Source organism: Aedes albopictus, chromosome 3 (assembly GCF_035046485.1).
Source record: "Aedes albopictus strain Foshan chromosome 3, AalbF5, whole genome shotgun sequence".
Classification (NCBI taxonomy): domain Eukaryota; kingdom Metazoa; phylum Arthropoda; class Insecta; order Diptera; family Culicidae; genus Aedes; species Aedes albopictus.
Genome location: NC_085138.1, coordinates 417113857 through 417128158, shown reverse-complemented (window position 1 = coordinate 417128158; position 14302 = coordinate 417113857). Strand labels below are relative to the sequence as shown.

Here is a 14302-nt window from a genome sequence, read left to right as displayed (position 1 = left end):
TTACAAAGCCAGCCAAATTAAGACTTTGGTCTACAAAGAGTGAAAAGTGGAAGTAAAGAAGTGGTGATAGCATCCAGGTAATTCACAACACAGCGCATTAATTCCCGACCGACCTAGCATTAACCGCCAAAAACCCCCCCTCCAGGACCCCTGTGCTATAGTTTGAAATAGCCTTACCTGTGAATAGTGCGATACTCACCCTTGGAAGCCTCTAGTATTCCTCCAAGTTGGCCGGAGGATTGACGGAAGTACGCCTTAACCCTGTGAGAACCGACCGTGGTCCGGAGTTTGGCCCAGACATCAAAAGCGCCGCTCCGTAGACCGGATAGACCAAACCGACGCCGCCTACCCAGGCGAGGCCATTTTGTAAGGCCAGAGTTCACGCGCCACGCCATCAGTCGCGACTCGGACTGCGTCGAACGGCCGTCCAACCCAACGAAAGGCGACAGCAAAGGAGGATACCAAAGGAAGGACGAAGGAGAAGGTGTAGTAGCGGAGCAAGAAGAAAGGGGCCCCGCTTAGAGTGTAGAAGTAGCAAGAAAGAGGTAGGAGATAGCTAGTAAGAAAGTGGGAGAAAGAGCAATCAATAAAGGTACCTGTGAAAGTAAAAATAAAGTGGGTTTGTGTTAAACGTAAAGTGTTTAAGTGTTTCCTTGGCCGCGATAGTCAAGCGCGTACGCCGACCCTGAGGCAGTTGAAGGAGGGGGGTCTCACCAGTGCTGGGCAGGGATCGCCCACTAGTTATAATATAAGGGAACCCCGTTCCATGAATAAAGCATTCGCGGTAGATTCTAGTACGAGTCAAGTCAGACTCTTTGTTTTGAAATATCCGAAACCACCTAATTCTCTTCGGGTAACCAGTCCCTTTTGGAGGAGAATTTTGTTTTAGAACTAGCCACAGAGTGGATCTCTTCGGGTAACCATTCCCTTTCGGAAGAGAAGTTCAACCTTAATCCTCTTCGGGTAACAAGTCCCTTTTGGAGGAGGATTAACCCATCAGGGAACAATCAGTGAAGCTCTTCGGGTAGCCAGTCCCTTTTAGAGGAGGCCACTGACCTTGATGGTTATTGTCGTGAGAGTTTTTGAGGTACGGAAATTCTCTATCTGCTCGACGGCAATAAAGAGGAAATCCTTCGCTTCCTCTAGGTTGAACACTCCCTCACAGTATCCTTCCGGCTTTGACTACGTTCTGAATGCTGGGTTCACCGTAGAGTGCAACGAGCTCGTGGTTCATCCTTCGTTGCCACAAGCCATTCTCCTGCGCACCGCCAAAGATCGTCCTTAGCAACTGCGGCCTAACGTACTTAGACCCGACGTACTTCGCCCTAATGACCTGAGACCACTTACACCCACTTACACTTATGATGCGTCTTCGTATTGTACAACTCACATTGTTGTTAGCCGCAGGTCCGTGCGCAGAAGAGGCGACAAGGGAGGGTTTTTCATAATTTTGGCCAAGGGTGGAGGGGTGCCTAGTGTATGGAATATCGGCAATGTGGGTGTTGTCAGCTCTCAAGCCATCAGACAACCCCATCACCCCAAGAACAGTAGCGACCATTTCCCATAATGCACGATCGATACATGCCTGTTCAAATCGAACACATCATCTGCTTATATCTCTCGTGCATCAGGCGAATGATCTACGAGTGAAAGCAAAAAACACGGATCAGGCCACAAGGTAAACTAAACAAACTGCTAAGTATGCTTTCAAACAGGTTTCGGTAGCTATGCCAGCCGTCAAAGGTCGTTCCGATCGCCATGGTTCTGTTATTGTCTTAGAAAATGTACAAAGCATGGTCGTCCCGAACAACATACCTTATTGCAACTCTTGCGTGGTCATCCCGATCAACACGCCTTTGCCTTTTCCTTAGGCAATGTACAAAGCATTACATGATTGTGAGTTGGACAAATTCCGTCTTCAATTATCCCTTTAGTTTTCGATCAGTCACCCCTATCGAAACAATACACCAAGATGCTCTCCTTTTCTCCGCAACATGGTTTTATCATGTCTCTCAACACCTCTTTATTTTCAATCTAACAGTTGAAAGTTGTGCACAACCTGTAACTTTGGAAACCATGAGCTTAAGCCTGGATATGAGTAGCGTGATCTAAGGGGGAACTGCATAAAGACACAAAACTAGTAAGTAAACCAGTGATGAAAAGTGTATTAAATGGATTTACATAAGAAATCAATCGAAACGCACCCTGTTACAGGTTACGAGAAATTAGCTTTTATTTACCTCCTGACTACACCACTTTACTCGATGTTCACCACATATATTTGCAGTACAACACTCCGGATAGCCGTGAGACTGTCGTACAACGACACACGTTATCAAAAAATTCTCACAAAACTGTCCTCAACGGAGAGAACCATCATCGGCAGCACTAACAACATCAGTCCGTGGCGATGGTGAAAACAACACGAGACATGATCCGCCTCCCACTACATGGTTCTTCTTTGTGAAATCACAAATATCAGTGATACAAGAATATACAAACATAATGCCGCCAATCTTCGTGTGAACGTTAATTTGTTTTCTTTCAGTAAATCCATCACGGCTGAACAGTTATGCTCCTTTAGCACTGTATGGAAATTTACCAGGACATATCTCAATTATCTTCCAAATCTAGAACAACGCATCGAGAGCATGTTCCTGTTTTCTTCTTAAAAAAAACTCACTCCCCAAACCACAATATCGAGACGGGTCACTGTAAACATGTCAAAATCACTCACCCGCCAAAACCGCACCTGTCCTTATAAACAACTTAAACGGTCCAGCGACCGTGACGTGCATTTCCATATAACTAGTGGACCATATCACCAACCAAAGGTGGCTCCAACCTTACCCTACCCTACTAACAAATACTCCTTCCCGAGACAACTGTGGTGATGCTGTGGATTCCACGGTTTCTAGTAACAACGGTTGTCGAACTAACATTCTTTCTCTTTCCCGATGACCGTAAGGACGTGGCCGGCGCCGTTATTGACTTTCAAATATTGAGCTCTCTTATTGTGCACATTAAGAGTGTGTAGCTAGTCCCAAGCACCATTCATTGGTTCTCTGTGCAACTTCGATTGTTCTGGTCAATCACGGAGTAGCAACTACGATGTGTACGGTTATCTTTGCTTTGCTTTACACAGGTTTTAAAAACCCCCATTAAAAACACCACCCCCGGCGAAGACTGGTGCTTGAGCCTGGCTATTTAGCACTGTAGTTGGAGGAAATGCCAATGCTGAACCCGTAGCTTCCGGGAAGGTAAGCCCAGCTCCCTGGGTTAGTGGGTTGGTGTCAGGCCCTGCGAGCCAGCCGTAAAAAGACTAGCACCGAAAAGAGAAGAATGCGAACTGATACCAATGGCAACGACCACAGCGACGAAAAGGGACTTGCGATTGGATGCTCGGTACGTGGAACTGCAGATCTTTCAACTTCACCGGGAGCACCCGCATACTCGCCGATATACTGAAGGACCGCGGGTTCGGAATCGTAGCGCTGCAGGAGGTGTGTTGGACAGGATCCATGGTGCGAACGTTTAGAGGTAATCATACCATCTACCAGAGTTGCGGCAACACACGTGAGCTGGGAACAGCTTTTATAGTGATGGGCGACATGCAGAGGCGCGTGATCGGTTGGTGGCCGATCGACGAAAGAATGTGCAGGTTGAGGATCAAGGGCCGATTCTTCAACATTAGCATAATAAACGTGCACAGCCCTCACTCCGGAAGCATTTTACGCGCAGCTCGAACGCGAGTACGACCGCTGCCCAAACCACGACGTCAAAATCATCATAGGGGATCTAAACGCTCAGGTAGGCCAGGAGGAAGAATTCAGACCGACGATTGCAAAGTTCAGCGCTCACCAGCTGACGAACGAAAATGGCCTACGCCTCATCGATTTCGCCGCCTCCAAGAACATGGCCATTCGTAGCACCTTTTTCCAGCACAGCCTCCCGTATCGTTACACCTGGAGATCACCACAACAAACGGAATCGCAAATCAACCAAATCAATTTGTGGGCTTCGTGGCCGAGCGGTTAGCGGCAGCAGTCGTTTAGGTGTCTCGTAAGCCTCGGAGTGTGGGTTCGATTCCCGCCTCCAGTCGGGGAAAACTTTTCGTCGAACGGAAAATTCTCCACTGGGCCACTGGGTGTTATATGGTGTTGTCCGTTGTCGTATGTTTGTAATGTTCAGTCTGTAGTGGCCGCAAGGTCGAAGACGGTGTAATTGTCTTTTTTTTTTAAAACCACGTTCTGATTGATGGACGGCACTTCTCCGACATTATCGACGTCAGGACCTATCGTGGCGCTAATATCGACTCTGATCACTACCTGGTGATGGTTAAACTGCGCCCAAAACTCTCCGATTTTAACTATGTCAGGACTGGCGGCCGCCCGGTACGATCTAGAGCGACTGAAAAAACCGGATGTCGCCACCGCATACGCGCAGAATCTCGAGGCAGCGTTGCCAGACGAGGATGTGCTCGATGTGGCCCCTCTAGAGGACTGCTGGAGTACAGTCAAAGCAGCCATCAACAACGCAGCCGAGAGCACCATCGGGTACGTGGAACGAAGTCGACGAAACGATTGGTTCGACGAGGAGTGCGGAGCGGTTCTGGAGGAGAAGGACGCAGCGCGGGCGGTAATGCTGCAGCATGGAACCCGACAGAATGTGGAGCGATACAGACAGAAGCAGCAGACCCGTCTCTTCCGGGAGACACGTAAGTTCTACCAGAAGCTCAACGCATCCCGTAAAGGCTACGTGCCTCAAGCCGATATCTGCAGGGATAAGAACGGGAGCCTCCTGATGGACAAACGTGAGGTGATCGAAAGGTGGAAGCAGCACTTCGACGAGCACCTGAATGGCGAAGAGAATGTAGGCACGGGGGACCAAGGCAGCGGAGGAAATGACTATGTTGGTGCAGCAGAGGACGGGAACCAACCAACTCCCACGCTGAGGGAAGTTAAGGATGCCATCCACCAGCTCAAAAACAACAAAGCGGCTGGTAAGCACGGTATCGCAGCAGAACTCACCAATATGGGCCTGGAAAAGTTGGCCACCAGTCAGCACCAGTTGGTAGTCAAGATCTGGGAAACCGAACAGCTACCGGATGAGTGGAAGGAAGGGATAATCTGTCCCATCCACAAGAAAGGCGACAAGTTAATGTGTGAGAACTTTCGAGCGATCACCATTTTGAATGCCGCCTACAAAGTGTTATCCCAGATCATCTTCCGTCGTCTTTCACCTAAAGTAAATGAGTTCGTGGGAAGTTACCAAGCCGGTTTCATCGACGGCCGGTCGACAACGGACCAGATCTTCACCGTACGGCAAATCCTCCAGAAATGCCGTGAATACCAGGACCCAACGCACCACCTGTTCATCGACTTCAAGGCGGCATACGACAGTATCGACCGCACAGAGCTATGGAAAATCATGGACGAGAACAGCTTTCCCGGGAAGCTTACCAGACTGATAAGAGCAACGATGGACGGTGTGCAGAACAGCGTAAGGATTTCGGGTGAACTATCCAGTTCATTCGAATCTCGACGGGGACTACGACAAGGTGATGGACTTCCCTGCCTACTATTCAACATCGCCCTGGAAGGAGTTATACGACGAGCCGGGGTACGAATTTTTGGAACGGTGGCTGAACTGTACACCCGCCTGAAACATGAAGCAGCACATGTCAGACTGGTGGTGAATGCGGCTAAGACAAAGTACATGCTTGTAGGTGGGACTTGTTGTGTCTAGCTCGAATCCATAGTAAGATTCAATAAAACACGATCAGATTATTTACAGAAAATACCTAATTCTTCAATTACTTGCGCTCTGAACCCAAGCAACACGACTTGTTGCTAATCCAGTAACAGCAACCTTAGTGCAATTTATTCACTGTCCGTATTACGGACGACAGAACACGATTGCTTCTTCTTTGAAACCCAAAAAGCGCAGATTCTGAATTCTTATGCAACATAAACGAGGAGGAATGATAAAAAAGTTGGGAAAAGATTTTGTCCAGACTCGAACCATGGGCACCAGGAGTATAATCTACTCACCTTACATACTACACCAAAAGCTCTGTGAGAGAATCGATGCTCAACACACCATAAAAGCTACTGAAGTTACTTGTTACTTTATTGCACCTTCTTTGTCACAAGTTAGAGAACTGTCAAAATGAAAAGACGCTCAAGTTTTCTGTAACGCATATGGAACCTAATCTGAACAAACAAACCGGAGTTAGATGTTTCATGCATGTTACATAACACATTTAATGTAAGCTGACTGTATTATCACTTGCGAGCAATATGTAAGCTCCGCCTCCACAGATCGATGTCAAACACGTGGTAATTTGTGATTTCTATGAAACAAAGCCGCAACTTCACGAATTTCGGAGTTTAAATGCAACTCAACTGACGAGATGGAAGTTTCGTGTGCTTCTAGTGCAACTCATTTAGACCAAAGCATAGAAAGCCACAATCTGCATGATGTTACAGGTGCTGCTTGGGATACTACGACAGTTTCTTCTCGTTGTCCCTAACAACGAGCACATGTCTCGGAACACCGAAGCAAATTATCTACTCATTATTTTATAATAACATTATCAATTTCCTACAGGACTGAGCGAGACAGGACAAACCTTGGCAGCGATTTTACGATAGACGGGAATATTTTCGAGGTGGTATAAGAATTCGTCTACGTGAACGTTGCTTAGGGATTAAAACATACTAAATGTAAAAATTTAGCTCTGTGGCCGTCTTGCCCCGATGGGGTGGCCATCTTGCCCCATATGGCAAAAATTCTATGTCGAAAGTAACATTTTTCAAATGAATTTATTTTGCAATAGTAGTGCAACATAAAATGCTTTTTTGTGTTAATAAGATAGAAAATACATGAAACAATTTAATTGACCAATTAACCTTTTCATTGCTTAAAAAAATATTTCCTTGCTTAATGGCTTGCAGTCAAAAAAGCCCAGAATCGCATATTTCGCCCTATAAATTGAGGTATAGCTCAAAATTGTGACGTGTTAGAGCAAATCTGAGCCCGGATTCGGATTCAGCGGCCCAAAATCCTTCGGAGACACATAAGTTTGCTCTTGAGACAGACAAAAAGTTAATTTTTGTTACGCTGTGTAATTTTTCATTCAAATGTTCATAACTTTTTTATACGTCAATCACAAACGACGAAATTTTGACCAATCATAAACAATATATAAGAGCTCCAATGGTAAAATTTTGAGCGAGATCGAATAAATTATCTGCAATTTATAAAACTTAAAAAAAAAACTTATACCTAAGATTTTTGAACAAATTTTCAAAATATTATATCTTAATATGTACTTTATGAAACTTTTTCATTTTTTGTTGTGTTACAACTTATACTGAAGGCTTTCATATGCAGCTTTGTTTGAAGTTTTTATTCACTACAAAAAATATGAAACATCTGTATATGTTCAGAGTATTATTTGGAAATTTATCATATTTTGATCGATAAAAGTGCCAAGTGTTTTCAGCTTCTTAAAACTTTCTTTTGTATCCCGCGCCCGTACGTGGTGGCCGAACTCGCGTACCGAGAACATTAGCGCGAGAAACAAATTAAAACATAATTATCGGACGAACGAATTAAAACGCGTTGTTGCGGTAAAACGAAACAATAACAAACTAACTTTATTTACATTTGGACAACATTCATTCATAACAATTACACATGTATGCGCTGTGTCGACATCAAAGGGTGACAGATGTACAGTCGCCCGCGAGTCCAGCGGCGGCGGCATAGGTAGGGACTATCCGCGTTAATGTTGTCCCCAACATCCCCCCTTCTCAATAGAGATGGTACGGGTCGAACCACTGCGGAGGCCTTCGAGCTCTGGAAGACCTTCGTGGAAGCTGTACCGGAGTAACTGGTTCGCTATCTGCCGATGCGAACTCCGGGGATGCTGACGTAGCAGACATAGATGACGATGATGACGAGGACATGGACGTAGACACCGACGAGGACGCAGACGGCACAGGTGGCAACGGTGGGAACTCTCTTGACGAGTCCGTGGGGTCCGTCGGGAACAAAGATGGTGTTGGGATTGGCGGCGCAGTTCTCGGAATGCTCCACGCATCCAGCAGAACGTCTAGAGGCAGTGCTGACTGCGGCCTGTTGCTACCTGGTGTAGTACCGCCACGACTGCGCATCTGGTTAACATGCGCTCGAACCATCCGCTGATCCTCAACCCAGATGGTGTACATCACCTTGCCGATCTTTTCACATACCGTTCCAGGTGCCCAGCGCCACTTGTTGTTGCTGTACACCTTCGCATAGACGGCATCGTGTGCAAAGAAGCTCCTTCGGTTTCCTTCCTTTTCGTCACTCGGTGGGCGCTCTGGTGGAGGGCGAAGCAGGTCCAGACTTGTCCTGATGCGCCGGCCGAACATTGCTTCGGACGGTGATTTACCTTCGTCGACCTGTCGATTCGGTGTTGTGCGGTAGGTCAACAGGAAAACATCCAACGCTTCTCCAACGCCGACCTTCCCCTCCTGGATCATCTTCAACGCCCTCTTGAACGTGTCCACGAACCTTTCAGCCTGACCGTTCGACTGTGGGTGAAACGGTGCCGTGGTGACGTGATCGATGCCACTGTCGCTGCAGAACTGCTGGAACTCGCTGCTCGTGAACTGCGTCCCGTTGTCGCTGACGAGCGTTTCAGGCATTCCCAGCCGGGCAAAGATGCTTCTCAAGATGCTGATCGTGGCTGTGGAAGTGATCCGTTGTGTTGGCACCACTTCCGGCCACTTCGAATGCGCGTCGACTGCCAGCAAGTAGTGTACTCCGTCGATAGGACCGGCGTAGTCCACATGAACTCGCTTCCATGGGCCAGTTGGTCGAGGCCACGGAACGGGTGCTTCTTTCGGTGGACTCCTTGCTACGGAAGCGCAGTGCTTGCACGCCTTCACGTACTGGGCAATCTCCTCATCAATCGACGGCCAATACACATAACTTCTCGCCAACGCCTTCATTCGTAGGATTCCGGGGTGTCCCCGGTGCAGCTGCCGCAGACACCGCTGCCGATGCTTCTCGGGAATCACCAAGCGTTCTCCGAACATGATGCACTTCCCAACGGTGCACAGCGAATCTCGCCTTCCAAGGAGCCGGCGTATCTCCGGATCCACGATCTTCGCCTCTTCCGGCCAGCCTTCTCGAAGATACCGGTACACTTTGCGCAGCTGTTCGTCGGATTGCGTCTCCTGTTCCACCGACTTGAAACTGAGCGGAAGACAGCTTACTGCTTCGTCCGCTACAAACCGCAAATCCTCCTCCAAAATCACGCTCGCAATAACGTAATCTTCGTCAGGCTTGGCGTGGTTGTTGATCAGCCTCGACAGGACATCGGCGTTCCCGAACTTCTCCGTTTGCACGTACTCGATGGTGAAGTCGTACAACAGCAACGTCAGCGCCCAGCGCTGAAGACGGTTCGCCGTGTACACCGGAATACCTTTCCGTGAGCCGAAAATCCGAACCAAAGGTGCGTGGTCGGTCTGCAAACGAAACTTCCTGCCGAAAATCATCTTGTGGAATTTCGTTACAGCGAACACCACTGCCAGTCCTTCGCGATCCGGCTGGCTGTAGCCCATCTCAGCCTTCGTAAGCGCTCGTGCCGCGTGCTGAACCACCTTCACTGAACCGTCGGGGAACCTATGGCTGATAGTTGCGCCGACGCCGATCGATGAAGCATCCGCCGAAACGATGATCTCTCGTCGCGGATCGTAGTGGGTCAACAGAAGGTCGGAACCAAGGATCTCCTTGAACCGTTCGAAGGAACGCTGACACTCGGCAGTCCATCGGAACTCTCCTTTCTCTTTCAGCAGCTCGTCGAGCGGGAACCGAAGCGTGCGCATGTTGGGCACGAACTTTCCGTAATAGTTTATTGCGCCCAGAAAAGAACGAACTCCGCTGACGTCCTTCGGCGCAGGCAGCATCTGGATCGCTTCGATTTTTGCCGGGTCAGGCCGTATTCCGTGCCGATCGCACAGATGCCCCAGATAGCGGATTTGGCTCTTCCCGAAGCTACACTTTTCCGCTCGGATGGTGAATCCGAACTCCTGGATCCGCTGCAGCACCGCACGAAGATTCCTGTTGTGATCTTCTTCGTCGACGCCGCCAACAACAATGTCGTCCAGGTAGCCGCTCACTCCTTTCAACCCGACCAACATCGTATCGATCAGCTGTTGAAATGCTCCGGGCGCAGCTTTCACTCCCGGCGGAAGACGATTGTAGCGGTACAGACCACGATGCGTGTTGATCGTCAGGAGGTTACGAGAGCCTTCGTCCACCTCCACTTGCAGAAACGCATCCGTCAGGTCAATCTGACTGAAGACCGTGCAGTTTGCAAGATTGGCGAAGATATCCTGCGGCAGAGGTAACGGATACTGATGAGGTTGCAGCGCTTCATTCAGTCCCGTCGAATAGTCTCCGCAGATCCTGATCTTCCCATTCGCTTTACGGACCACCACAATCGGAGCTGCCCACTCCGAAAAATCTACCGGTGTGATGATCTTCGCACGTTCCAATCGGTCCAGCTCGTTGTCGACTGCCTGGTACATCGCGTACGCAACCGGACGCTTCGGCCGAAACACAGGGGTCACTCCGGTCTTCAGCTGGAACTGCACCTTCGCTTTCTTGCAGAGCCCGAGACTACCAGCGAACACTCGCGGGAACTCGGCTTGCAGCTTGCTTACGCTGGCTGGAGTACTGCTGACACGGTTACAAATGGAGTCCAACGGAACCGACCACAATCCAAAAACATCGATCATGTCGGAACCCAGTAGGTGGAGCTCCTCCTTCGTAACACGTACCGTGCCACGCATCACTCGTCCATCAATGGAAAGATCGCATGTGAACTCACCTTCAATCTGCAGGGGCCTACCGCTCGCTGACTTGGCTACGACCGTCGACACGGTCATTGAAGGGCTGCCAATGTTCCTCCACGATTCCGAAGAAATGATGGTGATGTCTGAACCGGTGTCGATTTGCAGACGCACTGGCGATCCGTTGATCCCGACCGGTACGTACTTTCGACGCTGCTGCACACTGCACGAGTTGACGGTCACTACTTTCGTCGATGCGACATTTTGCTTCCATCGCCGGGGCTTGACCTTCGCTGCACTCCTACAGTAACCAGTTTTATGGCCAACCTTGCCACAATCGCTGCACTTGCTGGTCCTGTAGCTGCACTCTCTGGCGTAGTGCATTCCTCCGCAGAGCCAGCACGCTATTTCCGGACTTGCCTTGCCGCTACTTGATCCGGAACCACTTTTCTCCCCACCGGACTGGTGGAATTTCGACGGTGATCCACTCTTGAACCGCTGCTGATTCGTCCTCAGGGCATTCACGGCGGTCGAGTGCTCCTCGATCATCGCCGTATCGTGTCGCAAATTCAGCAATCGTTGACACTCTTCGGAAAGCTGCTCCAACGTCACATCGTTCCGCTCCTCGATCTTCGACAAAAGCCGCAGCCGCACTTCCGCATCCTTGTCGGACTTCAGTCCACAAACAAACACGAGGCACTTGAACTGCTCCTCCGAGAGTTTGGACAACTCGAACTCCACACAAGATTTATTGATGCGGCACGCGTACGAAACGTAGTCCTCCTGCGGCTGCTTCGAAATCTGCAGACAACGATATCTCCGACTGATAACGGACTCGGCTGCACCGAACAAAGCACTCAATTTCTTCACCGTCGTCGGAAAGTCGAACTCCTTCGGCGCTTTCGGTAGAATGAAACTGACGTACCTTTCGTGTTCCGACATCCCCAGCTTCCGCATCAGCAATCTCACTTTCGCTTCACCATCCAGCCGGCTGGCATCCTTCTCGAACAGGTCCTCATACCGACTGTACCAAACAGCGAACGTAACGTTGTTTTCCGGATCGTATCTGAACTCCTTTATATTGCTGGCGAGCGAGTCCAATATCGCCTCCGGATTCGACGGAACCTGCACCTGGATCGACGTCAGGATGCTCCGTATCAACTGTTCCTGCTGGGCCATGAACGATTGCTGCTGCTGTTGCATCACCTCCTGCTGCTGCCTGAAAAGTTCAGCAACATAACTTTGCTGCTGCTGCTGGAACCACAGTAAGTACGGGTCCATCTGTCCGGGCGGAGGAAAACTCACACTGGGAGGGGGCACATTCACTACCGGCGGCGGTCGAAACTGCTGCTGCACGTTAGTCGGAGGCTGCTGGTTCCCATTTTGCGACGGGATTTGACCAGCACTACCCTCACTCATCCTTCGCCGCTTCGCCGTGGGTGTCACGGTGGCTAATTAATTAGCTATTTTTCACAATATTAGCCACTCCCGAAGTCGCCACTTTTGTATCCCGCGCCCGTACGTGGTGGCCGAACTCGCGTACCGAGAACATTAGCGCGAGAAACAAATTAAAACATAATTATCGGACGAACGAATTAAAACGCGTTGTTGCGGTAAAACGAAACAATAACAAACTAACTTTATTTACATTTGGACAACATTCATTCATAACAATTACACATGTATGCGCTGTGTCGACATCAAAGGGTGACAGATGTACAGTCGCCCGCGAGTCCAGCGGCGGCGGCATAGGTAGGGACTATCCGCGTTAATGTTGTCCCCAACACTTTCTTAAAGCTCAATTGAGAATGGCAAATGTTCTAGAACTATGAAAGCACTTTTTCCCAAAATGATCCACAAAACGAAGAAAATAAGTATGTCCGATTGTTTATTTCATCAATTATGACAATCGGACTCGCTGGTTTTGTTCGCTTTTTTTTGTCATTCTGGAGAAAAGTGCTTTTTCAGTTTTGAATAATGTGCGATTCTCATTTGAGCCTTAATGTAATATTTTTATACAGGACCTACTAAACTACATATGCAAAGTAGGTCCTATGCATTTTTCGTTCAGTTAATGCACTTTTATTAGTGGAAAATGTTTCGCAGATTATATGTAAAAGTTTGAAAATATTTCATCCAATATTTTTTGAGATACGGAGTGTTGATTTTTTTTCTTAATCAGCCATCAAACTTTACAAAGAGTTCTATATCTTTCAGAAAACTTATTCAATTTTGCACAAAATTTAAGCAATGGAGCTTCAATATATGGTTGATGATTGGTCAAAATTTCAGCGTTTTTTATTGAAGTATAAAAAAAAGTTATGAACACTTCAATGAAAAATTATTTCGACGAAAAAAATGTTGTACGGATAATTGTCTCATACACTGTACGTGGTGCGGCTCCTTCATAGAGGCTAACGAGGGTGCTAACAGTTGTTGTTGCTGTTGGATGTCTTGTAGTTGGCAAAGTATAGCTGCTTTGGGGATGGGGCAAACTGATGCGGTGATGTGGTAGATAGGAGAAGTGATGAGTTAATGAAAGTATTGATTGGCAAATGAGTAGGTTATGTAAAAAAATCTAATACAAATTCATAAAATAATGTAAAATAATCAAGTCCAACAACTGAAGCAGCTTTATCTGTAATAACGGGATACGTGTAATAGACAGCTAAATTTCAAATTATCGGACTATTAAGGTAAGCCTTTTAGGATGACTAGCTCGTAGAAACCTCACCAACGTGCTCTAGGACAGCGGAGTGTGAGAAATAAAAATTGTTTTGACACTGCCACGGGGTTTCATTGCATATCAACTGTTTTTCACAATACGAGAGTATTGACTCCTAACTCTGTTTTTGAGAGCATTGACACCTAATCCCATATTACAGAATCAACAAGTTTTTCTATTAATGTGCCAACTAAAATCTCAGCTCACGTTTCATAGCCGCGCCTTCGATCGTAATAATATGTAGAACACGTGGTCGGTTATTTTCCGATGGTAAAGCTATAAAATTTCCACTCACTCTACTTGTTGACAAAGATGGTGTTGATTTTTCCCCAAATAGGGACAAGCGCCATTTAATTTCGAGTGCCAGTTTTCGAATACAACAAGCAAACATCAAACAAAATTATTCTATCAGGTTCTTCCAGCCGAACTTTCTGAATGTAAACCTTGACTAAATGAAAGAACTTTTTTGTTGGTTTTGTTCCATATATATATTTTTTTTTTTTGAGGAAAAATATTGACTACAAAACCTTTAATGGAAATATTGTATAGATGACTTAGAGCATACTGTTCAAATTTTGTTACTAAAAATTAAAACACTAAAATTTCCAATGACGTTCCATTTGAAGCGAAAGAACTTACCTATTAAATTTGCTAATTACACCTTTTAAAAATGAACTAATCTGCGTTGAGCCGATAGCTTTTTTTTAAAAAGCAAACCTCGTAC

General features: G+C 47.4%; 1 protein-coding gene across 1 annotated transcript; it reads right to left on the bottom strand.

The window, feature by feature from the left end:
• Nucleotides 1-7530: 7530 nt before the first annotated feature.
• Nucleotides 7531-12633, bottom strand: LOC134289799 (uncharacterized protein K02A2.6-like). Its single transcript, XM_062856328.1, has one exon. It carries the CDS (start codon nucleotides 12270-12272, stop codon nucleotides 7821-7823), a length of 4452 nt encoding a protein of 1483 aa, XP_062712312.1. The 5' UTR covers nucleotides 12273-12633; the 3' UTR covers nucleotides 7531-7820.
• Nucleotides 12634-14302: the final 1669 nt, after the last annotated feature.

Excerpts from the sequence above, each read along its gene's own strand:
- LOC134289799 (XM_062856328.1), bottom strand. The coding sequence starts at position 12,272 with ATGAGTGAGGGTAGTGCTGGTCAAATCCCGTCGCAAAATGGGAACCAG.